At 37.7% G+C, this 18,315-nt stretch overlaps 1 protein-coding gene across 3 annotated transcripts in view; it reads right to left on the bottom strand.

Annotated features, from left to right (window-relative positions):
• Positions 1 to 18,315, bottom strand: part of CTNNA2 (catenin alpha 2) — a 471,460-nt gene that overhangs the window by 408,039 nt on the left and 45,106 nt on the right. For all 3 annotated transcript variants that reach the window (XM_030270317.4, XM_072927892.1, XM_002188730.7), the window contains exon 2: positions 8,132 to 8,238. In XM_030270317.4, coding sequence (XP_030126177.1) covers positions 8,132 to 8,233 — 102 coding nt within the window. In that variant the 5' untranslated portion in view covers positions 8,234 to 8,238. The remainder of the gene's footprint in view (positions 1 to 8,131; positions 8,239 to 18,315) is intronic.

Below are 18,315 nucleotides of genomic sequence, written 5' to 3'. Positions count from 1 at the left end.
TAGTCTCAAAATCTATACTGGCAGCAAATTTAAGACAATTTATTTTTAATTGATAAGCCTTTGTACAGATGAAATGTATACAAAGTCTTTAGGCTGCCATTAAAATACAAAAATGCAATAATTCACATGATTCTTCACTGATCTCATTCGAATTTGTCACCAGCTTTTGTGAGAAGGGGAAATCCTTCCAATAATAATTCCATTAAGAAACACTGTGTTACAATAATAATAACACCTCAGTAAAATTTACTTTACACCCAGCAGCTGATGCACTTAAGGATCACTCTATCATGTTATGATGAGCTCACATTCAGTTGGATATTTGAACAGTTATTTGGAATTTGCTCCTTAACAAATCACACCAAGGCCCTGATCATACAGTATGTAACTAAAATTCTTTATTTTAATACACTTGATTCACATTTAGTGATATTAAAAACATTATTTTGAAGTTACCCACCTGTTAAAGCCCTATATTTGTATGAGAAAAATAGCCTAGACTTAGAACCATTCCAGTTATATAAATTATTATGTCAGCACTTGTATCTGCTGCAGTAATTCTGAAGTCTTTAATTTAACCACTGGCAAAAAATGTGTCAAACGCTTTGAGTAAATAAAAGTTTATGTTATGAACAAGGATTTCCTTATTAGCCAAATTGAAAAGGCCTTTCAATTATGCAATCATCTTTTAAAACATGAGGTGATATACCTATCCCGCTTTAATCAGCATTTTTAACATAAAAGAAAACTAATGTAATTTGCTGATATATTTGTTAACCCTGAGAAATTTTGGAAGTGACAGGCAGTTCACAAGATGTTTTGGGAAAAAAAACCCAAAACATAGAACTTTTCAAGCAAACTGGGAAAAAAATAATCTAAAAATGCAATCAAAGCCAATTTTCCCTCAAAACCTTTAGATGTTCCCCTTCTACAGGGATGACCCAAATTAAATCAGCAGGATTGTTAAGAACTTGCTGAGTTGTGGATTTGGGGACATGAAAAAGGCTCATCCCTGTTTCACTAGATTTTCTATACATCCTCAAGGACACAAGCAGAAGAAGAACACTTCAATAACTAGATTGATCTTCTTGATTAGAGTTTGGAAATCCCAGGCAAGAACATTTTCTGAAAAATCTTCCTTGAAAGCTGCCAGAAAACCATCTGCAAGAATAGAACTGGGTCAGAAAGCTGTCTAGACAAGTTGCAAAGATACTATTTCAGGATACAGGATGGAGACAGGATCAGGGACCTTCCTGGGCTCCAGCAATGAAACTTGCTTGCATTAATTCATCCCTACACTTAACAGAAAAGAGTCAGCCAGGCTGGAGAGGGCTTGGAGCAACCTGGGATAGTGGAAGGTGTCCATACCCATGGCAGGGGGTTGGAACAAGATGATCTTTCAGGTCCCTTCCAACCAAACCATTCTGCAAAGAAAATTATTTTGTCCGTATCACATAAAGACAAAAACACTTTCAGGTAACCCTGAGCTGCTAATAATTGCCTAATGATGAAGAGAATTTAGGAGTTTTACAATGCATGGAAAATCCAGCATTTCATGAAATGAATTACAAATTAGAGCAGGTTCATTTTAGCCATGAGCTTTTTCAGTCACAGCTTACTGCACACCCAAAATGCTCCCGGCACAATCTGCATTTCCAGCTACAATACACCAGTGACAAATTTTCTCACCATCTTTCCACAGTGACTTGTACAGCTGGAGAGAAGAAAAAGCAGCCATCATACTGCATTGCTCTGAGTTAAGAACCATCATTCCATAAAAGCAGAACATGGGAGTAATGGATGAGACCTAAATCCCTCTGAGTCCTCACTCTTCCCCCTGGAAATCCCAACCTGCACATGCACAAAATCCAAAGTACACACACATAAACACCTCTGAACAGTGAATAAAATGGGAGGCACAGACTGACAAGGCCCAGATCTTACAGGACACTGCATACTGAAAATACCCTGCAGCTTTCAAGCACGGGAGAATAAAAACAGAAAAAACAAAATTTAGCTAAAGGTTCTCCTAGACAGCACAAAAAGTCTGCACGCTGAGAGGCACAAATGTTACTGAATCCAATGGCAACAAGAAACAGGGATGGCCAGAGTGCAACAGATGCCTCTCTAATGGCTGAAAAAACATCCTGATGTAAAAAGGCAGCTGGCAATTTTCAGATCAGGAATTATTTTAAGCAATATATAGCAGAGACTTAGGACAAGAGCAAATGGCACAAGTTGTGCCATGGGAGGTTTAGATTTGATATCAAGAAAAAATTCTTAACTGAAAGGCTGGTAAAGCACCAGAACAGGCTGCCCAGGGCAGTGATGGAGTCCCCATCCCTGGCATAATTTAAAAGCCATGTGGATATGGCACTTGGGGACATGGGTCAGTGGTGGCCTTGGCAGTGCTGGAACAGCTGGACTTGATGATCTTAGAGGGTTTTTTCAACTTAAACAATTGTATGCTTCTATAATGCTGGAGAAAGAAAGGAGGATTCTCTTCCTATTCAAGCTAATAACTTCATAAAAATGTTTGAAGTTCAGTTTCAGAAAGAAAAGTTCCATACTCCTTTTGTGATATGATTTGACTTTGTCTCCCCAACATGGATCAGCCATCACCTAATCCACACCAGGGAAGACTGGTACACAGGCCAGGCTCCCACACTCCCAAAAACACCACAGATTTGGGACTGCTCTGACAGAAAGAGCCTAAACAAGAATTAGTTTCACTACTGGGAGAACAGTCCTGTTCAGGTAAAAAAAAAAATAATATTGACCTAATATTAACCTCATTATACAATTGAATTGAGTTTGAATGATCAAAAAATAAATCTTTGCAATTCATTTCCCCTTAGGTCTGTCTTGAAGGCAGCTTCAGCTGAATCCAGCTACCAAATAAAGAAATTTCTGGAGAATTCAGTGTAATTACTAAAACAAGTGCAAGGGGTATCAGGCATGAAGTGCTCCATTACCCTCATTCTCCCAAACTTGTTTGAAATATGAAAAGACATTCACCAACCCTATAAAAGTAAAGCTGTGGTTCAAATGCAGCTGACAAAATTAATAAATAATGTCAATCTCATGGAAAAGAGCAGAGCAGATTTAAGGTTCAAATTTAATAAAACCCAGGTTCACCAAATGTAAGTAATATGCAATTAATTGGAATTGTTGGGAATGCAGTTATGTTTATATATTTATGGCAATATAAAAATTTGCCCACTTTCCAAACACAGAGTACAAGGGATTGGATTAGTCCTAAATCCATGAATAATAACATCAGCCATGATTATTATGATTTTCTACATAAACAACACAAAACTTTTTGGAATTTCACCCAATGACTTATTTATTTCATAGGTATAGGCAACTAATTTTACTGAGTGATGTTATTATTTTAAAAAAGACAAAATCATTAATCAATTATTTTTGTCTGCCTTATGATTATTGCTTCCTTTAAGATGCTGTAACTGGCATCTTAAATTTATTGGGAAAAAAACCCACAAAACATGCACTGCCATCAGAATTGTCTCTCTGCAGCAAATCTAGGAGGACAAAAGTGTGTCACACTGAAGGAAAACAGAATCAGTCACAAACAGTCTGCAACAGGAACTCTCACCATTATTTGTGCTGTGGTTAAAATTCTGGAATAATAAGTAACAGTCCAAAAAAGTAAAGATCCTAAAAGGCACAACTGCTGCATGGTTCTGGTAATAAAGGCACAGTTGTAAAACAGCCACATAGGCTGAAAATTTAAAATTCCTAGGCAAAACTAATGAAAAGAACCACAGATAGACATTAGAAAATTTAAACCTTCTCAACAGAGCAAATCTCATCTTCTCATCTTCAAAAACTTGACACAGCTCCTTCATCTTTTCATCCATTTGTACACACATGATTATTTTTTGGTATTTTTCAAAAAACAATTGCATGGAAGTTGGTGGTTTATACTTGGCATTTATTTCTTTTATCTTCTCAACATATATATATATATTGCATTTAAATTCATATTTAATTACCACTTCAAACCCCCAGCAACAAAAACAAATCCCCTGACTCCTTATGGATAAATTCCAAAAGTCTGATTTTTCAGCTATACATAAAATATCATGTAATTGCAGTTAAAACCTTCCTAAAAATGTAATTCTTTTTTTTAGGAAAACCACCCACAGTCTAACAAATAAAATTGCAACCCACTTGGTAACTATGCAGGAAGGTGAGAGTAATAGGCAGCAACCCTTGAGAATATGTTTTAATTATATATGTCTTTATAAACATGTAGTAGAATTAAAAATTTTAAGACTCATAGCAAAAAAAAAAAAAAAAAAAGGTCAGAAAACAAAACTAGCAATAAATACAATTACCTTATGCTTTTAGCTGATTGTGACACTAAAGCCAGAGAAGAGACACATTTCAATTAGTAATTTCAACACAGAGGAGAACAGAAATTTGAATGATTTTTTTTTTTTCCAGCACATATTTATTAGAAATTTCAGTACTGGCAAATTAATAAATGACATGAGAGGCCCTACCTGCTCGTCTTCCACCATGACAACAAGCACTGGGAACAGGCTACCCCAGCCAGCTCCAATCCTCTCACATCTCTGACAGCCACACAAAGTTTTAATTAGTTTGCTAGTTCAGGGCCTCCTAGAATAAATGCATTTCTGTCATTTCTAATGCATTCTCATGATCAGTTAATAGATTTTTGGATTTTTTTTTTTTTGCCTCCAGCTCAGACAACCTTCTTGTCTTCTAAATTAATTCTTAGGTTATCCATATTTTCTCATCTGGAACACTAATGAGCTTGTCTAAAATTCACTTTTAATGCACCATTCTCTAACCCTGACTCACTGAGGTGTTCTTTGTCAAACCAACATCACATTTCCGTGTTACTCCCAAAATATCAGTAGAAATCAGTAGATGTGCCATCATCTGGAAATCTGTCAGTCATGTGCCTACACGTACACTGAGTTCAGAGTCTAAGTTCACACATACAAAGGACTAAATTAGCACTTTTGGGCCTTAAAACTTGTATACCACAATTTCCAGTTTTTCCAGCATTGTCCAAAATTATACAGCATGGAGAACAAGAGGGTACTCTGATTATTCAAATGCAAATGCCAAAATAAACCATGATTTTGTCCTGGTGGTGCTGGAAATCATAGGATCAGGCAAGTTTTGGCTGTAGGGGACTCAGGATTTAATCTGTTCCAAAGTGTTGATTAAAATTCTTCTACAGCTTCATAAAAGGAGGTTGTGCCAAGGTGGGGATTGGCCTCTTCCCCCAGACAACCAGCGAGAGAATGAGAGGACATGGTCTCGAGCTGTGCCAGGGGAGGGTCAGGTTGTTTTGTTATTTAAAAGTTTTTTTTTTTTAAGTTGTTTACATTTTTAAAGTTTATATATTTTATTAGAGTTTTTATACACTGTTTATGTAAATAATGATTGTTTTACATTCTTCTTTGTGAGAAGAGAGAGATTTGATAGACTATTAATTTGACCAGTATAGTTGGAGAGGTGGCAATTTCATCCTCCAATCCACTGTCACCTATAAAATTATATATATTACAGAATTAGAAATAAAGTTTTTGGGGTTTTTTTTTGAAAAGAAGAAAAACTAGAAGTTTTACTTTGAACTTTATAATATAAAAAATTTTAAAAGTAACAGTAAATTAAAAAATAAAATTACCACCCCTCCAACTATACTGATCAAATTAATAATCTATCAATTCTCTCCTCACAAAAAAAAAATATAAAACAATCATTACTAACATAAACAGTGTGTAAAAACTCTAATAAAAATGTTTTTAAATTATGTAAAATGCTTTTTATATTATGCTATAATATTTTATAAACTATTTTAATAGAACATTAAAAAGCATAAAAAAATTTTAAAAATAATTAAAAATTAAAAAAAACCAAACAAACAAACAAAAAAAACAATGTCAGGTTGGAGGTCAGGAAGAATTTCTTCACTGAATGGGTGGTCAGGCACTGGAACTGCTCAGGGAGGTTTGGAGTCCCCATCCCTGGAGGTGTCCAAGGAAGGACTGGGCATGGACTGGGGACAAGGTGGGGACTGGGCACAGGCTGAATTCGATGATCTTGGAGGACTTTTCCAACCTGAATTACTTTAAGGAAGTAGGACTGCCTTCAAAGGCTGTTCAGGAACTTTTGTGAAAGTTCTGCTGCATTTTGTGGCCATTAAATCTCTCTCTTCTATCCAGTGACCAGTTTAAATGACTTTTGGAAGAATTTCCCATCTCTAAGATCTCCTCGTTAAGCAGCTCATTTGAATCCACAAGTGGACTTCAGAGCTCAAACTGAATGGGATTAAACACCTATACATGTATCTATTTATTTATTTGCCAAGATAAAGTTTCAAATTAGATGTTCTCTCTCTCAGGAAGGAAATTGCTTTGAACCTTTTAAAGGAGATCCCAATCTTTGCACGTGGCATCTTGTGGAGGCTGCCACTACACAGGCAGAGGTAAACCAGAGATTATTCCTGACCTGACCAGACTACAAATGCTATTTCAGGCAGAGGAAAAAAAAACAAAAAGTCTTTAAAACTGGGATGATCATTAAGTTATCTGAGACAAAAAAAAAAAAAAAAAAAAAAAAAAAAAAAAAAAAAGCAGAAAGAGCAGCTGAATAGCCTCAGCTAGAAATGCAACAGATAAAGAAGGCAACACATTTTTCATCACTTGGAGCTTTCATAATTATGTTTGTGTGGTTCATAAGACACGTTCCAGCCAAACATACTCCACTGGAATCAAACTAGAGGGAAATAAGCAAATCTACTTACTTCCCTAATACAAGAAATGATATTACATGTTCAAAAAGGAGGCTTTATTTTGTTTATTTATTCATATTATATAGAAGCCTATGAAAAGAAGAAATCAGAATGGAAATATTCATAAAAGTTGAATAAAACAATAGCCTAACATTTCTCTACCCTCTCTTGACAGCATTTTATTTTCCCTAGTCTCCTTGACATGCTGCTAAAATAGAAACACATTGTTGCTCATCAAAATACAATCTTGGGAACATGAGTTTTTATCATTGAAGAAATCCACGTCTTGTAGCTCAGCTTGTAATTTCTTGATTTGCGTTTGCTCAAGCGCGCTATCAAACAAAGGCGTAGCTGAGCCCAAATTTAACCCAGCAAGCACCTGGTGAAACTGTGAAGCTACAATGGTACTTCTGGGCTGATGTTTTCTTTTCTCTGGGCAAAACAGTGGAAAATAAAGCAAAAGGAGAACAGGAAATTCCCTCCCAGAGCACCCAGTAACTTGAGTTTCACAACAGAGTTTGGTGCACAGCAGCTTCACTTGCTGATGTCGAACAGCACCAGAATAACAGAGAACTGGCAACCTCATTTTCAGCTGGTTTCACAGTGAACTCAGGATTTTAATCTGCCTTTCATGTCAAGAACAACATTATCAGGGTTTACAATGGAAGTTAGTTACCATGTTATCACCATATCCAATGAAAGAACAAAAGATGCTCTGCCTTGAGTCAGAGACTTTCATGTCCAGAATAATTTGTAGAGAAATAAGGTATTTCTTTTCAAAAACAAAATAGCAGACAACAAGATATCATTTCTTTGGAAAGTGACTCACTGAAGGAGCAGAGGAACCATACAGAGACACAATTTTGGGGGAATTAAAGAAGCAGCTTTTCCTATTTAGAGCAACTTGGAAACAGAAAGGCATCAGGCCTCTACACACACTCCTAGTGATGGCAGGACAGAATGAAACAGGTTTTAACAGCTTCTGTAATTTGGATGGTTGGTTTTGGTTTGGTTGTATTCTGAAATGTCTTTCATGGTGAAATAACAAACCAGAAGCATGTCTCCGTCAGATCCCCATCTTTGACTGTTTGTTAAGATTCTAAGACAGACATAAGTAAATAGTTGTTGCTACTGTATTCCTGCTCACATTTTGAGACTATAAATTATTTAGAACAAGAGTCTCTAAACATGTTTGAACAGAGCTTTCCAACAGAGATCACGAACAAAAACTGCTCATGTTTTTATTATCAAATACTATTAAGGTAATTATGTAAAGAGAGTAAATACAGCATCAGGCTGAAGAAAGAAAAAAAATAAACCAAAGACACTTGCCTGGGTAACAAGTGGCTCCAGTAGTCTCTCTACTGTGAGAGTCCTGATTTCCAAGCTTTTGGGGTCCCATTTCAAAATGATAGGTGACGTTGCAGAAGTCATACTCCCTGGAACAGATAAAATTACACAGCATGAAAATTATTACTGCGATATCCACATACTGCATAGCATTTATGTAAAGAATAAATATATACAGCCACACATAAAATACTTCTCCATAACCTTGCTGGTGTTCCTCTACTCCCAAGAACTCCCAGGAGCACCACTGCTACATCCAGTGGGTGCTTAGGTGTTTATATTCCAAATTATTTTTACTCCTGTACTTCCACCACCACAGCAGATAGGTGAGTCCTGAAGGAGCCACATCTCAGGGAGGGCACAGGCAGGAGCAGGTTTATCCCGAAGGACAGACCCTGAACGGAGAAAGACAGACCCCAAACTGGAGAGGGGAAAAGTGTGAGGAAGTTTTATCAACTTATTACAACCCCCATATCCCCCTGTGCCACTCAGAGTGGAAGAGGCAAGGAACTGGAAGAGTCAGAAGTGGAATAAAACAAATCCAGCAACTCTGTTAAGATTTTTGAATCAAACTTCCCACACAATATTCAGTGTTTCTTAATTTTGCATCAAGGAGTACTCATTTAAAGACAAAACAGATTCTCCAGACCACCTTAGGCTTAAAAGCTTAAACAAAACCCAAAATGAAGACAAAAGCAAATTGCTGTTATTTTATTCACCAGTTCAGGTTTTCATGCAATTTTCTGAAGAGTTGAATTTATTTTGGAAATTCCAGATACAGAGAAGTCCAGCTGTCAGGCTGTAAGAGAAATCCAATGTACCTCACTGAGCTGGAAAGTGATTTAAGTATTGGGTGACAAGTAGAGCCACATATAAATTAACCTGTCTACCAAACCCAAGAGGACAGAAAAATCTAATTAAAAAAAAAAAAAGTTCATTTTAAATATTTCTGATACAAATACTTCCCTTTATTTTAAAATTAATATGAGAAATTAGAAGTCCTGTATACCACTTAACAAATAAAGACAAACCAGTAATATCATAATGGACATTGTGAGATTCAAGTCAGGCCCCTCTGTATACAATATCCTTAAAGTTTTAAATTATTTTCTTCAAAAAACAATTTTAGTACTTTTAACGTAGCAACTTTGTTATGTTATCTTAGTAGATCTAATCAATAATCTAATTTCAGTACTAAAATTTATAAATAAATAAACAAATGAATCACCACCATAATTAAGGGAACAAACGAAACTCTGCTATTGCTCCTTGAATCACAATCCACTTAATGAAGCTTAATTCAGTAAGGTACTTTCTCAGGATTTAGCAGCATTATCCAGTATATACAAAATAAATTCTACTGCTCTACTCAGGAGAGTGTCTTGAGGAATCACTATCAATCAATATAAACAAGCTGGTGAGTCTCTGCAAAAGATTCTCACTGGGTTTCAATACTTGCTCCAAAAGAGAGGCATATCAGAACTCCCTAATCAATATATTTATAAATCACATATAAAACCACCATTAGCCTCCTCTCACTTGCAAACATTTGGTAACAGAATTATCAGATAATATCTAGTGAGTGCTAAAATCACTATTATTCAGTTTCCACTCTTCCACAAAAACCCATTAGGTTTCATGTTTTACAGTGCTGAAAACACCCAGGAGTGATTAAAGAAAATTGTGAGACAGTTTCTAGTTGCTGTAAACATGGGTGATGTGGGAGCCATCGTTTTTCCAACAGACAACATTTAATTATCTTTCAGAGCCTGTTTCTTTTTTATGTGAAGTTGGTTGCCACTCCAGTTGGCCTCTGGAATTCAAAAATTAAGTCTGACGCAGACAATTATTCTAATTGATTAATTATGAGTTATGATATTTTCAAATGTGTCACAGACTTTCTTTTCACTAAGCACACTTCTCACTAACTGTTAATATGAGTACTCGAACTTGTCATAATTCAAAAACAAATTCAAAGCTGTACCATACTCCAGAGCCTAGAAAAGCAAATTAACTTCAGTGGATGGTAGTCATGCAGGTGATACTAAAAATAATCTGGGTGATCAGTTGCTACAGCCAGGATATGGCCTCGGGTTCAACCTTCACTAAAAAAATAAAACAAATATCCCTCAGAAGTAAATATAAAAGGGTGATTTCATTCTAATTTTTATTACTCTTTCTTTTAGTTACTATTAATAGATTTTTCTTTGTACCCCTTTAAAATTTTAAACCTACTTTACCTTTCTCCTAATCCTACTTCACAACAAAAAATAAATACACTAATAATTAACCAACACTAAATCCACCAGAGTGGCTTTCAAATATAAAAAGGGCACATGTAAGAAAAAATCTTATTAAAAGCTTATGACAGTTTTTCATTCGCAGGCAAATCTACACCACAACAGCAAATAAAAAAAAAGTAAAATTAATGTATTTTTCTCAACACTCCTTCAGCTGCTGTCACAACAGCAATTTTAAATGACAAGACTAAAAAGAAGTTACCTGCCCAAGTGTTTAGGTAAGAAGAGATGGAATGTTTCTTCCTTGCAATTTCTACACTGAACTTCCTACACCAAACAGGCAAACAGGGACTGCTCAGTTGGATAAAGGACAGGATGCTAAGAACATTTGATGACTATTTGACCAAATAAAAAGTAGCTTTAAGTACTCCACTGAAAGGAAATGCAATTTAATAGTGCTGTAATAATACTGCCATAGAAGAATACAGACATTGCAGTCCTAATCCTGAAACAAGCTCCAGACTTCCTTCAAGAATATATTTTAGATTTTCTATTGCCTGTGTTTCTTCTTCCTTGAGCATGTGCCAAAAAATGTCTCTTGTTCTAAGCTTCTAGCTTTTCCCAAACACAGCAATACAGAAATGTCTCTATCCAGCTCAGTAATGTTCAGTGTGAGCATTTGTTTAGCCAGTCTGTCTTCAAAGCCTATCTGGGAAGAAAATGAGTATTTACTTTAGTAAATACTAGCAAGTATTTACATGAACAAGTGGAACAAGTGCAGCCAAAATCCACATCAGTAGAATTCTCCATTATATAACAGTCCCCAGCAGTCTAACCCCACACCACCCTTCCCACCAGCCTCTTCACACAGCATAATTTTACTTTTTGGAAAACATCCTACGAACCCAAAATGTTCAGCATGTGGAATTGTTTGTCTGTCACACTACAACTCCCTGTTTTCCTCCACAACAGATCCACTCTCTGAGTGACTCACACCGAGGAGCTTTCTGAGGGTCAGAGCAGCTCATGGGTGACTGCAGCTCATTTCTGTGCTGCAACTCCAATGTAGGAGTAAAAATACTGAAAATCTTCATTGGCAAAAGCAACGTTGGCTGAAGCAATGCGATAATTTTTTTTATAAATATAAACATTGCCAGTCTTAAGCAAGCCTCCAGATGTTAGTCCAGCTCACATCTGCAATGCAGACATGAAAGACAGATGGTAAACATTTCATCCAGAATAAAGTAAAAACCCTTTCTACCTGACTCATAGCAAAGCTGTAGGATTAATCAGCTGGCAAGAGTAGACTGGCAATGCTGGCAGGACAAGTCTGTACTTCCAACACTCTATTTGCTACTGGACAGCAAAAACTTATATTTATTAATGAAAGAAAGATGTCCAGCAAGGCTGAAAAGCAATAAGGTGAGAGGAGTCAAAAGGCAAAATAGTCATAATTTAGCCCATCTTTCCAAAGAGTAAAGTTAAAATTAAAATTCAAGTTAACTTTTTGATACTCGGTGTGTAATAGCTAATGCTTAAGGCATTTATATGGATGAGTGAAGAAAATCTGCTGTACATCTGATTCTCCCCCATCAGTCTCCACCCCAGATCAATGGGGCACTTCCACAGGTGCTTTAAACCCAGCTGATCTCCCAGCTCAGCTCTTCCTGCAGGTTCCTGCCCTTCTCCCTTGGTAACAGGGCTGGGAATTCCACCAGGAGCAGAACCTGCCTGGACACCAACCCTACAGAAGGGCTCACAGCAGCACAGGGAACAACCAAAGCTCTGAGAAAAGCAGCAGAGATGGATGGAAGACGGGGCAGCCACGCCAGACAAAAGCTGGTTTAAGATGAGTTAAAAACACAACAACACAGCCTGCAGTTCCTTGGTTTGCATCTGAAGATTGAGAACCACGTCAAAACAAACACCTCCCTGCACAGAGACAGATTTCTGCGAGGAATACGGAATTCCTTCCAGCAGGATACACAAGCTCTTGAGACAGACAGAGAAAAAAAAAAGAAATCTGACTGATTTCACAGACATTTGCTTCACTGGGAGGTGGAAATTTAAACACATGAATGGTTATACCCTTGAGTCAGACAGAGCATAACAGCGCTCAGAGATGCACAAGCTGGCTCTGGATTAGCTCAGGTACAGGGGAGGCAGGACCACAGGTAGGATTTCAGACATCAGAAATTCTACCAACACACACAGCCCTGGAGAGCCCAGCCCTGGCTGATCTGGCTGGCAGAGGGCTGCACTGAGCTATATATATAGAGATATATTTATATATATAAACCTGGTGGTACACACAGCCAAGATTGTGTTCCCTAACATTTATCTGCAGTACTGAGCAGTGCAGCTGCACCTCTGCTCTGACCTGAGCAGCAGAAAATGTAGCTGCAAGAGCTCTGATCCTCAAGGGAACCTGGTTCCCAGCACAATTCCCAACCCATTTGCTCATTCTCTGTCTCCACTCACACAAGAATACAAATAGAGACAGAAGGACAAAAAGCAGAAGCACATATAGGGAAAGGAAATAAAGGAGAAATGCTAAGTGGACAGAGACTTACTATGAGGAGTAAAAGTGCAGTGGGAAAAGCAATATGTCCCTAAAAAATAAGGACATGCCTTTCTGCAGATAAAAAGCTCTCATCATTAGTCAGTGACAGCCCAGTGCAGCCTCCAGCAGATCTGGCTGAAACAATCAGAGTTCAAGTGGGAACTTCCCATCACCTTGCTTTAAAAAATGGAGAAAGGAAAAAAAAAAAAAAATAAACAGAGCAGGATGGTTTGGAGGAGTATACGGAATATCTGTCTCCACACTTGAACAACAACTTCTTGACATACTCGTTTATTTTGTTTTATGAATGTGACTCCTCTCTTCTTTCCTAAAACTTAGGTGGGGAAGAAACAAGCCAAACTGAACCTTTAGGCCCCACTCCCAAGTTTAACCACGCAGAATTTTTAATTTGAGCTTTTCTAAGCTCTCAATTTTGCATTCACAGCCCTCTCCCCTTCCACTAACCCTCCACCTTCACAGTGGGGCGAGATTCTGCTTTGGCCTCAACAAAACCATGTTTTTAAATGGAAGCAGCCTATGATGCAAACTGAGATTTCTAACCAATAAACCACCAAGGAAGGAGGGAAAAGGGCTTTACAAGGGGAGGATTGCCGTGGTAACATAGCCAGTGGGACAGAGACCATGCAGAGCCCCAACACGGGAGCTGGCAAGCTAAAAAAAAAGGCAAGGATGGAGTTATTCACATTTTTCAGTCCCATTAACCAGCTCAGTCTTGAAGGCAACAGCCCTACACCAAGACCTGCATCAAATGTGAGGGCAAAGTGCCTTCAAAAATCAAAAATGCCCTGAATGTCTCCCAGGGAAGGTGCAAAAACCAGTTTAAGGGTTGGAGTAACAGAGAGGTCTCACCCTCACCCACCTGCCCGACCCTCTGCTGCCTCTGCTTCGACTACAAACTGAGAATGGACCTCAAAATTCTGTGCAAATCTAAACTGCATGCAGTGTCCAAATAGTTTTTATCTACTCTATGTCCTAGGAAAATAATTCTACTTTAAGGGCTCACACACCTACAGCTGAGTCTGGGTGCCTGTTTGGGCTCTCCCATCATTCAGCACTCAGGTGAAGTTTATTATTTAGAAGATCTTCACTTCAGGGGGGATGTTATACCCAATATCCAATCCTAAAAACAGCTAAATTTCTCATGGGTAGTTCTCCATGAGAAGCCTGGTAATTTAGGGAGTGCTATTCCTAGGAACGATGAAAAATAGGATTGTTCACATTTCCTTGCTTTAATAAATATTCCACGTAGAACCACATGAAAAGTAATTTACTCCAATATGTGTAAGCAATCAAAGCGCTTGAAAGCTGCTTTGAACAGCCATACATAAAATTCCTATATTCAGATAATTCATCTTGTATTATTTATACAAGCATGCTTTTTTTCCACTGAGTAACTTTTACAGTCAAGGCAAGGGAGTTTCCCTAAAAACTCAGTGAAATAGAAGATTTTAAGGAATCTGTAGCACAAGGCAGCCCAGGCCTCAGCAAAAGGCTGTCCTGTCTCTTCTGTACAACCATAGATTTTCCCCCAGATTGCTCTGTATCCACACAGCTCCTCAACACCTCCTAATAAAAGTTCTCTCAGAGCTCTGGACGTGATCAAAGCCCCTGAGCTCAGTGCTGCTGAGAGGCTGGTTCATGTCAGGTCATGCTGCAAGCTCAGGAAAACCAAATCATTTTAAATCAGGTCCTTGGTGCAGATCCTACACTCTGCCTTCTCTATCCATCATATTTCCCCCCAAATGATGCAGATTTCTACATACAGCAAAGTATTATCTGTAAAAGACACATAAATTACTGTAGATATGCTGAATTTACAGAAATTACCTTCCTTTTTATAAGTTCTGAAACTTTTTCTTCTGCTTCTACTTAAGGCAATATTAATCACACACCTTGCAGGGAAAAAAGATCCAAACAAACATTTATTCACTTCTTTTATTTAATTTCTTATTTTTCTTCGTTGTATGAACTTGGCGTTAGTAATACCAGCTCACATTTTACAAAGGCAGAGAAGTATTAAGAAGCTTTGGTTTAAATTAACACATTTGCTCCCCTTACAACAATAGAAATAGTATCTCAAGTTCCAACAGTTCTTCAAAAAGACTTCTTGAACTTAATCCTAACCATGACTTTGCAAGCTTCTGTTTCTGCATGTAGGGGTCATCCTTTCACTGAAGGAATCTTATTTACAATTCCTCATCCTTGGAAACTACAATTAACCTCACCACTGTGTTACCCTGCAGCTGCTCTTCACTCCTCTGAGAGAGAACTCTTTATTCCAGGCAGATCAACCACTGCTGCCTCCAAATGAAACAATTGACAGATTTTCCTGCAGAGAGTCAAAGCTTCAGGGGGTTTTGAGCTTTTTTGAGTTTGGCTGGCTTTTGCAGGAGACTGTTTCCTGCTGGTTTTACCAGCATGGCAAGGCTATAGTAGCATCTCTCCACACATTTCCCTTTCACTAAGTTTTAAATTATCCAGTTATTCATCATTTTAATTAAGGGTTTTTTTCTGTTGTTCCTACAGGTGCAACACTGTTTTCCTGCACTGAACAGAAGCTTTTATTTATGTGAACTACAGAGACACAACCAGCCCAAAGCTTGTACAATTTCACTGGATGAGAAGAGTCTCCCCTTGCCCTTGGAAAGCCCACAAGCCTCCACACCATGGAGAAGGAGCTGTGCCATTTCCCAGCTCCATAATAACACACTAAACAGGATTGGCTTCAAACAACGCCCAGTGGAGGCTGACATTTTCCTCAGCAATTAATATCTGGGGTCATTAACCACCTCTCTGAACATTCCCACCAACTTCCAGATGTCACATCATCCTGTATCTGATTTGTCCAGCTGCTCATCAGCTGCCTCTGAGAAATTGCTAAAAATATCAGAGAAATTTATCATCTAACCTTCTGTTCATTAAATTAGCTCTTCCTTTAAACATTTTACAGAAAGTTGCTCTATCCTTAGTAAAACCTGTTCAGAATAGGCCTCATTCTGAGACAAGGCACAAGTACCACTCCATAATTATTTACCACCAATCCAAAAAAAGGACAAAGTAAAAATCTACAACCATAGAACTAAATGTCAATAAGAACTGAAACTGCTTAATTCTGCTTGGTCACTTGTTATTGAAAACTTTCCTGGTGTTATTTTTATGTTGATGGATGTTTCAAATAAAGCACAATGCATGATAATATCCAAAAAGTTTTATCTTCTTCCCCAGTTGTGTGTTCACAGGACGTGCTGAAGTTCTGTTAGTTGGGAAAAACCAAAAAACAGTGTGGCATACATTATATTCTAAACTGAATTCATTGAATTAAAGATAATAAAGCTCTGTGTTTCCTATTCAGAAAAGTCCTTTATTCAAAAGGAAGGTATTCAAAAGGAAGGTATTCAAAAGGAAGGTATAGACAAGCAGAAGACATGTATAATTTCTAATGTAAAAGAAGCCATCTTTAAAGAATGTAACTTCCAAAATATTAAAAACAAAACAAAAGAAAAAAAAAAAAGTAGCTGTTTCTCCCAAAACTTATGCACAACCTTGGGAAAATGTCATGGAAAGAGAAAGAGATAAGGCTTCTGACACCTGACCTCTCTGTTATTTTTCCTGAGTATGCAGAGTACTGAAGACAATCCAGAAAAGAAGCAGAATTATGTCAGAGCAAGGCTGACAATTCAACATTAACTTCTCAAAGCAATGGGAGAAGCAGACACTTGAAAATATAGCAAAGTATTACATGGGGGGGTAACAAAATTAAACTTGGTATCATAGATTTACAGATTTGTACTTAAGAGAACTTTAAAAACAATAAAAACAAAACAATAACCAATTATTGTAACAGACTCCCCAATCCAGGCAAAGTGAATGAAAGCTGAAATTAAACAGGTTCTTCATAGAATTTAAATAGGGAAAAAACGCGTATGAGTAACAGGGACCTGAGATGGATTTTTCATCCCTGCTTATTTTAGATTCAGAACTTTACTGTCTCCAAGATAAGAAATACTTTAAGCAGAACTGACTTCATTAGAAAATACGGTGCATGATATGGAGGTGATTACACTAATCACATCTCTTCCTTCCTGCAGGACACTGTCAACAAAAAAATTAAAAAAGGTAAAGGATCAGATCTGGTTTCATTTCAAAAAGTCCTGTACAGCCATGCAAACACACTGAAGGTCATTTTGCAGTCCCAAAAAAGGAACCAGGTTTCCAGAATAGTCGATTCACATGCTCCAACAAGAACTAAACTGCTTTTATCCAGCTGAATTCCAGACCCCTTGAACTCCAGCAGTGAACACCACACAACCTACAGCACTACCTTCCATTAAGATAAAGAGCATATAGATTTAAGAGTTTCCACTAATTATAAATGTGCTGGAATAGGTCAGGCAGGCCAGTGACATCAGGAGTTTTATGTTCCATGGCCACATAATTCATACAGCTGGAAAGGCACTGGCACTGCCTGGTAAAATCACTGTTTGTTTAAAACTGCCCATAAAACACAGAGAACTGTTTGGTCATAGAATGGACACGTTGGAGATGGTCTGTTTTATGCTATATTTCTCCAAATAAAGGGATTACTTTCAGAGCTAGAGGTGATATAATGACAGAATCACAGAATTTTTTAGGTTGGAAGGGTCCCTAAAGTTCATTTTGTCCCACCTTCTGCCATGGGCAGGGACACTTCCACTGGCCCAGGCTGCTCCAAGCCCCATCCAACCTGGCCTTGAACATGTTTCCAAACAGAAAACTCACAATCTAGTGGTAGCTTATATTTCCATTACACATACACAGCAGAATAAAAACTCACCATCATGGTCATTAATTTCCTAACGACCAGTATTTTAAAGTTTCCTCATTTATGTCTTATGATGAACAAACCCAGTTTTCAAGACAGTAAGTTTCTTTGATTTGGCTCACATCCCTGTCTTTAATAACTCCAGTGTGTGCTGCCAGCCACCACAACGATGCATGAATGTTCCTGGGCTTTAGTGGAGTATTTGCAGCAGAACGAAAGAAAACGAAGCAGATAATTCAATAGTGACAAGTGTCATCACAGCTTCTCTTCATTGCACAGGCATGGAAAGTATCCAGAATCACCATTTGTCCCTGATCAAGGGATGTTCAGCCTCTAAGCCCGAGTTCTTTCTTGTTTTGTTCCCTGTATCCCAACAGGCAGTCAATAGGTGATTCTGCTGCCCTCACTAATCCATGGCATCCTATCACTCCTTCTGCTGCCACGTACAAAGCACTCTAAGCTTATCCCTTGTGGCTGTTTTGTTGTTGTTCACTTGGTTTTAACTACATGTTTACATCCCACTCCTTAAATTCCCTATTTG

This window comes from Taeniopygia guttata, chromosome 4 (genome assembly GCF_048771995.1).
Source record: "Taeniopygia guttata chromosome 4, bTaeGut7.mat, whole genome shotgun sequence".
Classification (NCBI taxonomy): domain Eukaryota; kingdom Metazoa; phylum Chordata; class Aves; order Passeriformes; family Estrildidae; genus Taeniopygia; species Taeniopygia guttata.
Note: the sequence above shows the minus strand (reverse complement) of the source record. Positions and strands in the feature narration are given on the sequence as shown.